Below are 17,026 nucleotides of genomic sequence, written 5' to 3'. Positions count from 1 at the left end.
CACTCATGGGAACCTCAAATGCTCTGTTTCAGGTTCTGACACAGATTTGTGAAACTCGATCGTTTACGTACGTATGAAAGAAAGCAACTTAAAAAAACGAATCCATGAGTTAAAACTAGCTACTCAACGAGGACATAAATATTGGCACCCTATAAAGAGGAAGAGCCGCAGTTAGCTGAGTTGTCGGCTACGGTGTCTTTTTACGATGTTTGGAATGTAAATCAACACACATGACGTATAGTGAGTTTAACAGTAAAGCTTTGATTGTTACTTAGCTACACTCATTGTCCACCTTATAAGGAACACCTGTATCCTATATGCTTATTTATTCAGATACCCGGTCGGCCATTCATGTGGCGGCAACAGAGTGCTTCACAGTCTTTCGGATGCAGGTCGGTAGATGGAATTAATTTTCACGGCAAACATCAGAATGGGTGAAAAGTATGATCTGTGTGACTTTGAGCATGGGATGGATGTTGGTAACAGACGATGAGAAAACATCCTGTCAGCGAGCGGCCGTGTGGAAACGTTTTGTCTAACAGACCAGATGAAAATAGCCAGATCGGTTTGCGCTTCCAGGAGTAACTCACATAGTCGTTCATATAGTAACTCTCACAATCGTTCTTTATAACCGCGGTGAACAGAAAAGCATCTCGGTATACACAAGACATTTAATCTTCATGTGGATATGCTACAGAAGACCACAGCAGGTTGTCATTGGTGTAGAAACTAGACCAAAAAAAATCACCTGGTCTTTTTCTAGTCTGGGTGAATCTATTCCCAGAAGAGTCTCAGATTCCTGTTCTTGGCTGACAGGAGTGGAACCTGCTGTGGTTTTCTGTTGTAGCTCATCTCATCAGTAAGGTGTTCCACCTAAAGACTGAATTGTTAGACACCCCCCCCCCCCCATGGTTGTAAAGAGTGAATATATGAGTCAGTATAGACTTCCTGTCAGCTTAGACCATGCTGGCCATTTCTCATCTGATCTCTCTCATCAGCGAGGTGTTTCAGTCTGCAGACCCTCAGTTTACAGGTTTTTTTGGTTTGTTTTTCCACACCATTCTGTCTAAACCCCTGAGAAACCACTTCAGCTTCTGAAAAAAAAACAAAAAACAAACTTGAAATACTCAAACCAGCCCATCTAGCACCCACAACCCTGCCACAGTTTAAATTCAGAGATCACGCTTTTTCATGTTGAGCTGAACATGAACTGAAACACTCGACCTGTATCTGCATGATAGCTTTTTTTTTTATTATTTGTTTTTGTATTGCACTGCCTCCACGTGATTGGCTGACTAGATAAATGCATAAACGTGCAGGTGATCCTAATAAAGTGGACGACGAGTACATGACCATATAAGGAATCCATAAAGAAAGACGCGACGTAATCACTTCTATCTATCTGAAATTCCCCTAATAATGGTTTAAAGATTTTATTTGCGATTGAGTAATGTTTTAGCTGCTGATATATTGTACGGATGTCAGTATCGAGTCGTCAGTATCGATCATGTCGTTATAAGCCGAAACTGCACGTTACTTTGTTTAGATTTTGGGCAATGCTACCTCGTGGTCCTGTGTTTTTGGTAGCCGGAAATTCAGCCGTTTTGCCTGCCGTTAAAAACGATGCGTACCATGAGGTTTATGCTGAGCGTGTGGTGCCTTGCAACTTGTAATGGTGTCATTTCCCACCTCAAAGCGTGAAGTGGGGATAAAACACGGACGCCTCAACTGAAACGTGTCTCTTGTTTGTGCCGTCGGTGCACGTAACTCTTATAAAAAGCTGCTTTAAAACATGTGCTCAGACCTGCAGGCTTGCGAGGCTGTAAGTTCTGTTGTATTACAGTGAACCTCAGACGTTCAAAACGGCAAGAATCTTAACAAGAAGAAGAAGCCAGTGCTGGTGTTGACCGTATTGTCGATTCACCTTCTTAAAATAACACTCGGATTGGTCGCATTATAGATTTTAACCAAGTACTGTGACGGACCTAAAGTCGATACCGATGTAAACTCATTAATATGTAAAGACAAGGAAGTTCACGCTGCTCAGGGAACGGATCAGAAGACGACCCTCGAGTCGACGAGTTCTTCGTGAAAGGATCGTTTTGTTTTTTTTTTAAACACAAAATTGGTTAATTGGTTGTAGTTAACCTTCAATTCAACCGCCCAACGCAGTGTAATGTTTATCAATAATGTTCTACATGTACCAGGAGCAATCTGAAAAGAAGGAGCGATCGATATGAGAACAGACGGAGAAGTCAGCTGGGAGTTACCGTAACAATGCTCTGTCGGTGTTAGGACCGCTCTGTCGCTCCCAGCATCGAGTAAAGTACTTCTGATCATTTGGAATTTTTTGTAATCGATGACTAACGGTTAGCGAGCTTCAGGAGAATCCTACGGACTAAGAGTCTTTCTGTTCACTCGCCCACCGCCGTGTGTGTGGTCTCATCTAGCCAGCTCTTGCTGCATAACACATTTATGTTTGCTTATGTTTGAGGAAGATGATTTTTTTTTCTTCATCTCACAAAGACTTGTTTTAATTGGTGCCATTAACTGGGAAATGCATCCAAATGGGTGTGACTTTGGATCGTATGTATATGAACGCAGCATCATGCGCCAGTCTTACAGAATCATCAGGAATCAGGTCGTCCTGACAGGAAAGTCATTACCATTATTATAATTATTAATTTCAGTAAGTGAGGCATCAATACTTTACGGTTTGAAATCCACCACCGTTAGTATTTAGTTGACAGACCAAGCGCTGTCAACGCAAGCGTACGGAAAACCTCCCGACTCCGTAGCCGATCGCACACATTTATGGAAACGATTTTTGTAAAGCCACGTCATCAGAGCAGATACAAGGTTAGCAACACGGCTAGAGATGTTAGATGGTCGCTGCTCCGAATCACCAGCCAACTTTTACTGTTCCGAGTCTCACCGTTTCAGCTCTTGACATATAGGACGTGTAGGGCATGTCCGCCGGCGGTCCTCCAGGAAAACCACAGAATCCTCTGGAGCCTTAAATCCTTAAATCCTCTGGAGAAACGTCGTCCCACCCTGTACGTTAGCTAATAAGCGTTTAGTGACATTCAGACGCTGGAATTGCACCTATTCGTTTGGTGGCTGAGATTACTGAGGTGAGTCTGTCATTGATGTGTCTGGTTTATTTTAACATTTCAGGTTTGTGTGTTCTTGTTACTCTTCTTCTAGGGTTTTTTTTGGGATTTGGAACTCATCAGGTGTTTTCTAGCAGAATTTCCATCGTTTAGCCCCCAGTGTTGAAAGGAAGCATGTTCAGGGTTTTTTTCGTCAGATTCTCTGACTTTAACTTCATCCTAAAGGTCACTTTGAACTCCTTTTTGTTAAACGCAGAGCTGAATTTAAGGAGCGGATAAAAAGCCCTGTACGCATTATTAAAAACACGCTAGACGAAGTTGGAGCCGCTTAGCGATATAATCGTAATCTATTTTTTCCAAATAACGCTCTTATTCTCCGAACACGTTTTTTAAAAAAAAAAAAAATGCGTACAGCCCACATTAAAGTGTTTCAGAACGTGAACAGCGACACCGCTGTTACGACGACGACGATGATTGAGATGCGATTATTTGGAGGTGAAAATAGACAAGTGTTTGAACGATCCATGAGGTACGCTTGATTAATTCTGTAGACAGCGCCATTTTGGTGCAGCGCTGCTTCATTTCACTTTCACTGATCTACAGTTTATTTCACTAATCTGACCTAATGAAGCCGTTCTCTCTCAGAGAGAGAGGGAGGGAGAGGAAGAGAGAGAGTGGCATTTTTACACCATCTTTATTCAGATGAACCTTTAAAAAAAATTTTGGTATAAAAGCACTGTATTTGTGTGTGTGTGTGTTCTGCATGACTGCTGTATATTTAATGAACAGGTTTTGACCTTCATCATACGTTTATTCATCAGGTATTTTATCCAAAAGCAGAGTACATTTCTAGCACGCAGGCGAGTCGACGATCGTGCTCTGAGGCAGTTTTGGGATTTGAACTCGTGATCATCTGCTCACTAAGACCTCTAACTTCCCCTTCTAGCACTGTATTCTTCTAAAATTAGCATAGTGGTTTAATCTACTGCAAACCGCTCCTCAAGCGAACCTGCTAACCGATGTTTGTCCCCATTTTCGGTGTTAAGTTAAAATACAGTCCAGGGCTAGAACATGCAGATCCACTCAGATTTGCTACCTGCACCAAGGTACGGTCCTGAGGTACGGAGTGCTGATGGTTTGGTCAGCGTGGTTCCAGTACGCTCCATCTGAAAACGTCTGCACTTCATTAGCACGCCGTTTACTCAGCTGAAACACCGACTGTAATTAGTTATGCCTGATTTTTAATACAGCTCCTGAATGAAAAGCATTAACCTAAGAATGACCTCCTTTGATTAGCAAATTACAGAGGCCAGCTCTGCGCCGAGCATCACTCCATTATATGATTAATCGCTCGCTCCGCACACCGAGCTGTAAACGGCAGAGCGGCGGGTTAGACGCTCCCGAGCGGGGCCGTGTGGGGTCGGGAGCAGAAGTCGCTCAAACCTTTCTGTGCCCTTCTGTAGCTTCCCACGGGGCCTTCTGCTATCTTCTCTAAGGGCCTTTTTACACCTGGTCACTTCATGTGTTGTCTCTGATCCGATAGCTATCTGATTTGTTAAAACTGTTCCGTTTTTCATCAGGCCACATAAATGCGTCTCGCCGAATCGGATATCGATCTACTCCCGCCCAAAATGTAAACATATGTTTAGCTCATTTCCGGGGTAATTGAAATGGAACACGCTTTGGTGTGTGCGGTTTTCAGAACGCAATGAAAAAGAAGACGAATAAACTTGTTAGGATGTTTATGCTACAAAAAACAGTATTTACTGTTTGCTGCATTTTCGCTGACCGCAGCAGCGCATTTTAAGACCCAACGAGACACCTGGGTGAAAGATCACTCGCGAGTGACGTACTTCCGTTTAGGAGGAGTATAGCGCTGATGTATGTGGCTTGAACAACCACATTCATTTACACCTGTCCAGTTTCATCTGAAATGCGTCCCAGACCTCCTCCTGAAGGGGTTTGTACCATCGGATTTATATCCGTCTCGAAAACGTTTCGGAGGGCATTTAGACCTGGTCTTTTTACCATCGGATAGCTATCACAGAAAATCACAGAAAACGCATGAAGTGACCAGGTATAAAAAGCCCCACAGATGCTTTCTGCTCATCATGGTAGTAAAGAGTGGTGACTGTTGACCGTAGACTCAGTTCTCATCAGTGAGATGTTTCCTGTCACAGGCTCTCACTTACTGGCTGTGTGTTTTTTACACTGTTCCGTGCCAACTGTGTTAACTGGTAGTTTCTCAGCAGAGAAAATGTAAAATCAGCCTGTCTGTGACCTGCAACCGCTGAGATCAAGTTTTTTTCCTCCGTTCTAACATTTGATGAACTTTACCTGAAGCACGATTGTATGCAACATGACTGGCACAAAGATGTTCCTGTTAAAGGGTGTGTCGGTGTTTGGGTGTGTGTTAATGTTTGTTTGGGTGAGGTTCTTGGTGTTTGGGTAAGTGTGTTTTGTCTTGGTGTTTGTTGGGTTTCTTGCTGTTGGGCCAGTGTGTTTTGTCTTGGTGTTTGTTGGTGTGTTTTGGTGTTTGGGTGAGTGTGTTTGTCTTGGTGTTTGTTGGTGTGTTTTGGTGTTTGGGTGAGTGTGTTTGTCTTGGTGTGTTTTGGTGTTTGGGTGAGTGTGTGAGCCTGGGTGGTGTTTTGGTGTTTGGGGGAGTGTGTGAGCCTGGGTGGTGTTTTGGTGTTTGGGGGAGTGTGTGAGCCTGGGTGGTGTTTTGGTGTTTGGGGGAGTGTGTGAGCCTGGGTGGTGTTTGGGGGAGTGTGTGAGCCTGGGTGGTGTTTGGGGGAGTGTGTGAGCCTGGGTGGTGTTTTGGTGTTTGGGGGAGTGTGTGAGCCTGGGTGGTGTTTTGGTGTTTGGGGGAGTGTGTGAGCCTGGGTGGTGTTTTGGTGTTTGGGGGAGTGTGTGAGCCTGGGTGGTGTTTTGGTGTTTGGGGGAGTGTGTGTGCCTGGGTGTTTGTTTGGTGTGTTTTGGTGTTTGGGTGAGTGTGGGAGCCTGGGTGTTTGGGAGCCTGGGTGTTTGGGTGAGTGTGTGTTTAGTAAATGTGTGAATAAGCTCTATAGAGTTCTCTTGTATTGTTTAAGGGTTATGTGAGATATTTTGGTTGCTCCACTTCCATCCTGTAAAGCACAGAACAATACACTAGAACACCCCAATCATCAGGAAAACACGTTACGTGACCGATCAGATTTAACGCTCAGATTCCTGCTATTCCCTAAGTGCGTGAGCAGACACAGCCGACGTTCTCCCGTCCAGAGATAACACGGCTTGTGTGCCGAGCGAGATTCCTAAAAGCAGCGCTAATGCCTTTCAGTAATAGAGTTACATTAGTGAATTAGCTCATATCCCAGAACGACTTCGAGAAAGCACACACGCTCCGGCTTTCTCACCGTTTCAACACAACGCGGCGGCTCCTCTGTCAGTAGCTTCGTTTCGCCAATCACGTAGGCCGGGAATTCGCAGGCAGTAAAGTGCTGGAGATCACAGCATCGATCCGCGTCTGCCGTCTCGAGACGATTTCAGGTGCTCAAATGCGGCGTGTAGCCCGTAGAGCTGCCGCAGGGACAAACACGATGTCTCTTATTGACGATCACTCGCTCAGGACCCAGAACCACACCATGGCAGTGTTTAACATCATTAGGCGACGGCTTGATTTAATGTCAAGTCTAGGACGTTACCGGAACGTAACCCAGGATATCATCTTATTTAAAGACGTATATTTGTTGTAACAAAGAAAAAGTTTAATATTTCTAAAAGAGTAAGGATTCAATGAGTTGTTTAGGGTTTTTTCGTATTTAACCTATATAATATTTATAATATAATATTTAACCCTATATAATATAAAGGTAAGATTAACTATCCCGCCCACTTTTACGAAGCTCCGCCCCAAGCTTTCTGACAACCCATAGAGTCTGTATAAAGCAATAATCGAGGTCACACACTTCTATCTTAATTTGCAAATGCATACTATAACACAATTAAACTGCGTATAGAAACAATTAGTTAAATCACATAAAACTGTTATTTTTTCAATTTTTTTTTATTTTTTTTATTTTAGTTTAAAAAGTGGCAAAAGACAATTTTCCAGTTCTGACTAATGAATGAAAAATTTTCTTTATGCTAATTATTTCTGTAGTTTGCAAACACCGAGATATATATATATATATATATATATATATATATATATATATATATATATATATATATATATATATATATATATACACATTATGTTCGTTTGTCATCACAACAAAAATAATCTTTGTCTGTTTAGACAAATGTTTATCGCTTATTTTTCTAATCTATAAGTTCTTATTCTGCAGGTTGTCGATTAAGGGTGTTAGGGTCGTTAAATAAAAACCAAAAGTTTCGTCGTCACCCGAGAAAACACGCAGAATTTACGATTAACCTTCCAGATCTCTGCAATTCTCTCCACAGAAACGGTTTTTATTTCAGTATAAATATTTATTAAAGTGAAGGTTTAAGTTTTTCACTTTAAATTAAAAACACACTTTCAATGTCACTGCTTTGTTTGTTTATTTATTTATTTACTTATTATAAAAATGTTTTTTAAAAAAAGACTCATTTTTAAAATAAAATAAAGTGTTTTTTTTTAATCTAATGGACAATGAGTGCAACATTTATGGAAACTTATGGAGGGAAAAAAAAAAAGAAAAGTTATAAATGAGTGAGTGATGGATAAACATTTATTTATTTTTTTACATTCTGTGCGCATTTTTGCCTGCAGTCTCTTCAAATCGTTCTCTGACTAGATGTCTTTGTAATCATCATCCACTTACCGATCAATGACGAGTCCCACTTACTTCATTTTTTTCCCCACATCACACACTTTCCTGACATTTCCTGAAGCTCGAGGGATTCCCTGAGTGTCAGTTTTGCGATAACGGGATACGGGAAGCGTTCTGTTCCCCACAGCTCGGCTCCAGATGGTGCGAACTCGCTCGCCTGACCTGCACCGCTCTGTTCTAACAGGAAGGGCAGCTGCAGGTTTTCAGGCTCCAAGGCTCGGACATCTGTGAGAGATTAGGCGACAGCTCCTCGGTGGCGTTCAGCTTAATGAATCAGTCGCTGGCTTCCTGTCTCCCGACCGGGACGTGCTCTCGCCACAGAGCCGACAAACCGAATCGGAAAAGTGGTATCCGACGAATGAAAGGAAACATGATGTGATGGTTAAGAGGATCACAAACAATGTGCTGCTCACTGTACAATCACACTAAGCCCTATGTACTCTAGGGTCTAGTATATGAGGTTTTCTAGCTGGGTGAGTTGAGGCCTAATGGATAGAGAGTTTGAATCCTAACCGTAAGGTTGTGGGTTCGAGTCTCCGGCCGGCCACAACTGAGGTGCCCTCGATCAAGGCACCGAACAACAAGCCCAGGTGCCGCAGCATAAATGGCTGCACACTGCTCCTGGTGTGTGTGTTCACTGCTGTGTGTGTGTGCACTTTGGATAGATTAAATGCAGAGAACGTCGACGCCAAGTGTGAAACCAGACGCATGTAATGCAAGGCCGTAACGCTTTAGCAGAATACAGCGATACGGTTTTATTTGTTTGTTTATTTTTAGACAAAACGTTGTGTAATTTAAATACGTTTGTTTGACATCTTGTCTACCAGAGTGACGTCACGAAAACATTTTTTCTCATCCAGCATTTCAGCACCTTTATCTTGTTGAATGAAAGTTTTTTTTATTATTATTTATTATTCGTGTATTTGAAGTGTGCTTCTACTTGTTGGAATTTTCAAGGTGAACACTATCTATACTACACAGCAGCGTAGAGTAGTGCACAAGTGTGTGATATAGAACACAGTGTGTGTGTGTGTGTGTGTGTGTGTGTGTGTGTGTGTGTGTGTGTGTGTGTGTGTGTGTGTGTGTGTGAGACAGAAAATAACAAAAAGGGTGAAAAAGGTCAAATCTCTTTGAATGGTTTTCTGTCTTATGAAGTTTATTTCCTGTATGAATCCCGTTAAATACAGCCAGTCTGTTATCTTGTTGTTGTAAGTTCTTTTAAAACTTATGTATGTTAAATATTATGTTAAATGTTTTAAAACTATATATAAATATACGAAAAAATCAATTCTAACACAAATAAAACCAGTCGAGTCTCGTTACCTCAATGTTTCCAGTTAGTGTGTCATTCCTTTTCCAGATCCAGTTCAAGTCTTTTGTTGTTTTTGTGAAATTGCAGCCAGATTCACAAAGGCTAAGAACTCTGGTTAGGACGAATGATAATCACATCACGAATCACCGATAGATTACATCCATCAAGATCTGTCATGTCTGACGATTTCAAACCTGTGGAGTTTAAGATCGGCGAAAATTACAACACGCATCGCAAAACACGTCACGTTACTTTATCGTTCCTCCGAATTGTTCAAACCTGCTGTGTGACTTTAGAGCGGAAAATTTCCCATTTGTTTTATATCATTTTATACGATGGGTACGGTTAGGGTCGAGCCTCGTCTGGCACTTTTCCCGTCATAATGATGTGCCCTCGTACACGACGTGTCGGGTTGCGTAGTATAAGCCACGCCCCTTGTTCCCTTTCTCCGCTCAAAGCCACAAGTGATCCAATCTTCAGCCTGTGGTATTTAAAGGCCACGACGGGACAAAGGCTGACGGTTCACGAGCTAGAGCTGCTAGATAGGCACACGCTCAACGGGAACCGTCTGATCTTGCGCTAAACCGTGACGCCGTGACATGAGATCTCCTAAGTGTGAAGCTGAATACGATGACACCGCATGCGATAAACGACGACTTTCACGCTCCTCGCCTGCCATCCGAGCTGACAGATCCTACGTGGTAAAGATCAAAAGACACGAAGAGCGGAATGTATCCCAGACGGTAAAGCCGTGTGTCATGAAGCTAATAGAGAACATAGCAGCGCTTTAATTACCTGTGTACATTCATAACAACCTGGTAACTCTGTTTAATGACCATGTGTGTTGGGGCGGGGTATGAGGGGTTGGGAAGGCTTGTTTTGTCTACCCTTATTCTGCCTTTACAATCTCCTCAGGGCAGATGCTGCAGACGTCACTGTTAATTATTTACAATGACACGGGTCAAAGGTCCTGCTCCTTTGGCTAAGGTTAGCCTTTCAAGCTTAAGCGCGCTAAGCCTCTCTCAGCTCAGCGGTCTGTGAAAGGCTGCTTCAATTAGTTTAGGGGCATCGAGCTTGGACTATGCACCGCTTTTAAACAGCCCTGCCCCTCTTAGGTTTGGTGTCAATTGTAGCTTAATTTTCCTGCTTTTATTCACAGTTAATCTCGTCCCCGGCGTACGTATGAAACGTTTGCTTTTTTTTTTCGTTAATCGTCATCGTACAAGAGCACATTTGTTCTAAAACGGCTCGCGGGGAGCGAGGATTTCGTGAAAAGCACGAAAAATAAAATTAACATCCTGCAAGAGTTCGAAGTAGCAAAGTATTTAAGTTCAGCCTTCAGAGACGTAGATCCGTCTGTAGTTGGAATTTGGGCTTAAATCTTTTCTTTATTTTCACAACACATGAATTTAGTGAATGATTTCATTCTAAGACTAACTATAGGGGCTGGATAATGTGACCAATATCATATCATGAAACGATGCACATCATGATATACAGTATAATTTAGACAACAAACACAAAATAGTCATTTTAAGGAAGGACTAAAATTAGCTGCATACTTTCTGTTTTATATAGTTTTCAACTTTATGTAAGAGTCAGGCTACTGATGAGATCTCACATGTAGTTTAGAAGAATATCAGTAACATTTTGGCCAGTTATGAGATGACAAAGAACAAAAGTAATGGCACTCTAGAAAGCCAAGGAAGAGTTAATGTGCGTCTATGGCTCCTGATGAGCTGCGGTGGCTGAGCTGCTTTACGTGAAGGTTTGTTTTTACTTTTATTTGTGAACATGCTCAGTAATTTACAAATGATCAGCTTTTAGTAGCACTTTTAGTTTGTCATAAAGCCCAGCAATGCTTCTGTGGAACATTTTGGGTCATTTTATCTGTGCAGTGTTTAAAGGGTTATGTTTGACTCAAAGTATGAGCTAATATGGGTTTTCTTTTTCTAACCGTTATCGTTTCTTTCCTTTAGGGCAAGATGTGGGTGTTTGGGAACTTGGCATCGATACGTTGAGGCCCCTGTTTCTTCTACTCCCCACCCCCTGGAAGTCTGAGCAATCAGACGTCACAGTGACAGACTCGGGGAGCTGGCACTAAAATGTCCCTAAGTGGTGGCACTGCAGGCGGGAAAGGTGTGGACTCGAATGCGGTGGACCCTTATGACAGCGGTGATGAGTGGGACATCGGCGTCGGCAATCTGATCATCGACCTCGAAGCTGACTTAGAGAAGGACAAACTCGAGATGTCTGGCTCCAAGGAGGCGGGGGGAATGGCAGCTCCGCCCAGCGCCGTCGCTGCTCTGCCCGACAATATCAAGTTCGTGAGCCCCGTCGGCGCACCTCAAGGCAAAGAGAGCAAATCGAAATCAAAGCGCAACAAGAACTCCAAGGACAATAGCACCAAGTCTCCAGCGGGAGACGGCATGAAAAAAGAGCACCAGGGACGAACCCAAGTAGATGTTACTGGTACGTCAGGTAGTTCAGGAGGCCCTGGGAACGCCACGCCTGGCAAAGGCATGGAAAAGAGTGGGAAAGCAGCCCGCAGCGTTCCAAATAGCAAAAAGGACAAGGAGGTATCGAGCGGGAAAAGCAAGAAGGAGAAAAGCGAAGGCGCGGTCGCCGTGGTCGCAATCGAGAAGGAAGTCGCTGCTAACGTTCAAGCACTTGGGAGCAATACGCGCAGCGCCTCCTTCGACAGTACTCAGAACGTGGACTTGGCTGTGACGGAGCCACACGGGAATAATGCCCTGGAATCTGTAGGAATAGTACCGCTGTCCATTAAATCGGAACCCGAGGACATGGATAACGGCGAGTGCCGACCATTAAAGAAGGTGAAGAACGAAAAGGTAAGTGTTGGCCGTTTGACTTGTTTTATCATGCAGGAAGTTATTGAGAGGTGAAACTCTGAATCAGTTGCCTGGAATCTAAATAGAAAGGGTGTAAATGGGCAGCTAGTTAAGTGTGGTGCACAGCTTCACTTCTAGGGGTGTAAACCTCAAGCTTTCACTCAGCGCGTGATACGGCTTTGAGCGTTCAAAGGCCGCGATGCAACTAAACCTGATGTAATATAAATAATAATTCTGATTAAACTCATGACTTTTCTGAGCCGTAGAGAGGAACTGAGCCGGCGAAGCTCGTATCCTGACACAGAACCGAAACCTTACAACAGGAACATGTGCTGATTTAGGTACAATCTGAACAGTGTCGTATCTATGTAGAGATCTTTAGAGATGTACTATATGAGAAGAAGCTTGTGGTGCTAAGAAAGGAGCCAAAACTAATAATCGTGTCTTTACACCCAACGGACCCTCGACAGGGCCGTACATTCTAGCCTTCGCTCTTTACAACAAAACTTTCTTATTGGAAGATCGTTCCAGAGATGAATGGGTAACGAGACCAGATATATAATGGCCTCTCAGCTCAACTAGTGCTCTTGTTCATGTTTTGTGATGGACTGATGTTCTATGTAATAACGCTAACACTTTACCAGCAACAGTCACCGGTTATGACAACAAGTCAGTGTTCGGTGAAACGCCTCTGAATCTGCTACAGCATACGATATGATTTCAGGTCATAAGGCGACGTATCGGTCTTTGATGCCATGATGAAGGTTGGGCTGTTTGACGATATGGTGATGACACCAATGAATGCGATATTTCGATTCGTAAAGATTTAAAGCCGTATTTGTCGGTCTGATGTAAATCCCTTTAAATTTACAAAGCAAAGATTTGATATTTGATGATACAAATTTATTTAGCATTTATTACATACGAGTTTGAAGAAATCATTTACTTATAATCATTAATCAAAATTAGGGCTGGGCGGTATGACGGTATATTCCGTTTTCCGCGGAATAAAATGTCTACCGTTACAGGTTTTTCTATTCCGTGCATACCGTGAAATTTTAATTAGTGGGCGTGGTTAACCTCACGTGTAGCACGCCTGAATCTGAGAACGATCGTGAAGCGGCACATAAGCGTAGATAAGAAGAAAAACACGGAGAAAGACATGCATGCGGATAAAGAAATCCCACAAACCAATCCCGAACAGGAGGAGGAACTCGTTGGTGCGACATCAGCGGTATGGACGTCGTTCACTACTAATGCTAAATAAAAGAAAAATGAATAAAATAAGACGAGAGAGCCTATTCTTTATTTTTAAAGTGTTAAAGTGGTATTTAATATATTAAGCATGTTCCTTTTGTTGATTTACCTGAAAAATTATTATTCCGTGATGTATACCGCTACCGTGAAATAAAATAACTTATTCCGTGAAACAGATTTTTGTTCATTCCGCCCACCCCTAATCGTAATCATTTATGTATACATTTGTTCACACCAGCGACCGATTCTGTAGCCACCACAGACAGAGATTAGAAAGTTGATGCTACGACCGAATTTCATACGTTTGGGAATTTGATTTATGACACGATGCGTTTCGGCTTTTAAAGCAGTCACTCGTTGTTTGCTAACACAAACGATGATTTTGATTCATAAGGAAATGTTTCAGTATCTGAAGATGCGAATGAATCTGCTATATAAATATGTGTGTGTGTGTGTGTGTGTGTGTGCGTGAATGATGTGATTCACTTTGGTTTGAGTCATAAATGAACAACTTCTGTTCACACCAGTTTATCAATTCACGGATGTTTCTTTGATTCATTCCAGTCTCTTTTTGGCTTTGTTTCCTTTTGTTCTGTCGCACGTCTCAAAGTCTTTCTTTTTCTTCTGCTTCAGAAATCTGTTAAAACAAATTGGATTCTGCTGATTTAAAATGCATCAAGTTGTATTTTTTTATCCATTTATAGCTACATTTAATGTATCAGGATGGCTTCAGCAATGTTCAGAGATCGGAAAGTCCACACAAAAACCTCAGGCTTTTCTCCTGTCCGAAAGCTCCCATCACGGCTTACGTAAATCTTTTTCACACCGCTGACCGCACACGTGTTTTAGTCCGTCAGCATGGAGCGTTAATCGCACAAGTCTCTGAGAACAGGCTGTTACTATGGGAACAACGTCAGCTCTGAGCACCGAACAGAGGCGTCACAGAGTAACGCTGAAGGTCGAATTCTTAGACATTTAAAGCTCTCACCTATTATTAGCGTCCAGGTGCTGATTTGTAAAGCAGTCGCTCACAGAGGCGGCGTGTTGGCGGAAAATCCCACGTCAATAAACGTGCAGTGTAACGCGTTAATGTCGGGGTTCTTGCCTTGCGAGTCTCACACGTACGCTGCCATTTTGTGTTGAGAATCTTCCTCTGACCTCTGAGTGACTCTTCAACCTGCATTCCAGTGTGCCACACACACACACACACACACACACACACACACACACACACACACACACACACACACACACACACACACACAGTGCTTTTCAGCTCCGAAAGGAAGATTGGTTGTAATAATTGAACTCTTTTACGCTCACACATACTCTCCTTGGTGTTCTTTCAAAATATTTCTGAGCGGATACACAGTATAAGGTGATGAAACGACGCCGAATCTCGTGTTAAAAATGATCCTGGATCTGGAAACAAAGCTCTTTTACTCACTCTGTGTGTGTGTGTGTGTGTGTGTGTGTGTGTGTGTGTGTGTGTGTGTGTGTGTGTGTGTGTGTGTTTAAAGCTTTGTAAGGCGAAGACGAGTGGTTCCATACTAGCTTGGGGGAAGGGTGAGCCTTGAGCTTACTGCTAATTCAGCTCCTGAAAAGCTTGAACACAGAGAGAGAGGGAGAGAAAGGAGGAGGAGAGAGAGTGAGAAAGACATAGAGAGAGGGAATGAGAGTGATAAAGAGAGAGCGAGGGAATGAGAGTGATCGAGAGGGAGATTGAATGAAAGAGAGATTGGGGTAGAGAGAGGAAGGGAGAGAAAGAGAGGTGGCGAGAAGTAGAGAAAGAGATACATAGAGCGAGAGAAAGAGAGAGAGAAAGAGAGACAGCTGTCTCCTATTGTCGGCTGCCGGATTTCCAGCATGCCTCATTTCACCTTTCAGGGCAAACTGCGAGAGAACTGGAGGGGGAAAAGCAAAGGGAGGATAAACAAACAAAAACCCAATAAATGAAAGATCTGTCGAACCCCTTAAGTCACTCTTTAAATAGAAATCGGACGCATTTCCGGTGGGTCAGCGAGAAGACGGGAGAGGGTTGTTGTCGTTTCCCTCTGGGGGAGGCAGGGTGATGTGAAGCACTGTGTTTAGTGTGGGGGTAAAAAAGAGGGCACTTTAGGAGAAACCAAGTGGAGGATGGTTTCCTCCAGACCTCTTACCTTCTTCCACACAGACGAGCCCATCAGATAAAAGACGAAGATATTTTGTCATGCTGTCAACAGCTCACATCATCACTCGGAGCAGATGTGAACGAGGTCGTTGGTTACGTCATTCTGTTTCTCACGTGCTGTTTCGTCAGCACTCGGACATCATTTCCCATCTGTCCTGAGCACCACCTAAAACCCCCAGACATCTCCTCTAACAATGAGAGAACTGCGATTCTCAGTGATTTTCATTTTCAGTAACTCAGAAGAGGGAAAAGACGACAAATCTGGAGACAGAGAGTAGTAAAGTCTGTAATAATTCAGCCTGAAGGGATTTTCCCTGGCTGCGTTAAAACCAACCGAGAAAGTTGTTTGTGATGGAGTGAGAAAAAAAAGAGAAAAAAGCAGATTTGTATTAGTTATTTTCCCAACGCTGGCATTGTAAAGATTCTCCCGTTTAACCTCAGCTGTGTTTATTCAGATTAATAGCACTGTGCTGCTCATCGTCTCCAGTCTCAAGCTGTTGATATCCGTTGCCATGACGGCACCGTTTGGAGACAGGTCCTCAAAACTGTTGACCGCTTTGCGCTTTTTGATTGTTTTCTGCAACATAACAATCCGAGGTACAGTCGAGGGAGCGAGAGTTTCTACGCCTTTTAACGTAACCGACGTGAGAGTGATATCTCGTGGAAGAACACACACCCTGTCATTCTGTAATACGTTTCGAAAAAGCGATCGATGGTGAATCGCCACCCTAAAAGAGGAACCTTTCCATCGTGCTGATGTGGTGTTGTCATGGTAACAGTAACCCTGCCCTTTTGTTTCTAAATTTCTTCCATCACTCTGAATTGAGTCTTTTTACTCGCCCTCGTGAGGATCGACGCCACTTCTGTGCTGATAGATTTTAATTTGTTCTCACACATACTGTAGAGCATCGCTTCGTCTTCGAACGGTTAACGCGCAGCCACAGAGGAAGAAAAAAACTGTAAAGTTGTTTGTGTTGCTTGGAATTTGTCACTTGTGGGTGTTTAACATCAAGGTTTTTTTTTGTGTGCGTCTTCAGTTTGGATGATAAATAGAAGCAGCTATGACCAAAGATTACTTCTAAAGCGAACTAGTCGAACACCAAGCGAATGCCACACGCTAACCAAGCGATTTGTCACACGCAAACCCTGATGTTAGATTAGCAAAACTAGCTAACGGTAAAAGTTGCACACACGCCGAAGATCTCCGGTCTTTCCCCCACCCCAGCATTATTTTCCTCAAAACACCTCCATACTTTCAGTAGGATTATCAAACCCACATGACAGGATAAGATGAAGCCGTGCTTATAAGTTTTTATTTTGGACAGTAAATAGGAACTAATCACAGATTGGACTAAAGTTTGTGAGCATGGAACTGAAGAAGCCTTAGACCACACAAGCTATAAGATCGGTTCAAGTTACGGCACTATGACTAACGCGAACTAATCGAACTGAGAAAATCTGTATTATGTCGCGTAGCTTTGCGTTGGGGGAAAATACAGAAGTGTTTA

At 43.0% G+C, this 17,026-nt stretch overlaps 1 protein-coding gene across 4 annotated transcripts in view; it reads left to right on the top strand.

The window, feature by feature from the left end:
• The window catches only part of LOC113646708 (zinc finger protein 609), a 58,266-nt gene that overhangs the window by 2,005 nt on the left and 39,235 nt on the right, over positions 1-17,026 (top strand). For all 4 annotated transcript variants that reach the window (XM_027153132.2, XM_027153133.2, XM_027153130.2 and 1 more), the window contains exon 2: positions 11,219-12,091. In XM_027153132.2, coding sequence (XP_027008933.2) covers positions 11,345-12,091 — 747 coding nt within the window. In that variant the 5' untranslated portion in view covers positions 11,219-11,344. The remainder of the gene's footprint in view (positions 1-11,218; positions 12,092-17,026) is intronic.

Source organism: Tachysurus fulvidraco, chromosome 2, assembly GCF_022655615.1.
Source record: "Tachysurus fulvidraco isolate hzauxx_2018 chromosome 2, HZAU_PFXX_2.0, whole genome shotgun sequence".
Taxonomy (NCBI): domain Eukaryota; kingdom Metazoa; phylum Chordata; class Actinopteri; order Siluriformes; family Bagridae; genus Tachysurus; species Tachysurus fulvidraco.
This window is presented reverse-complemented; position numbering and strand designations above follow the sequence as displayed.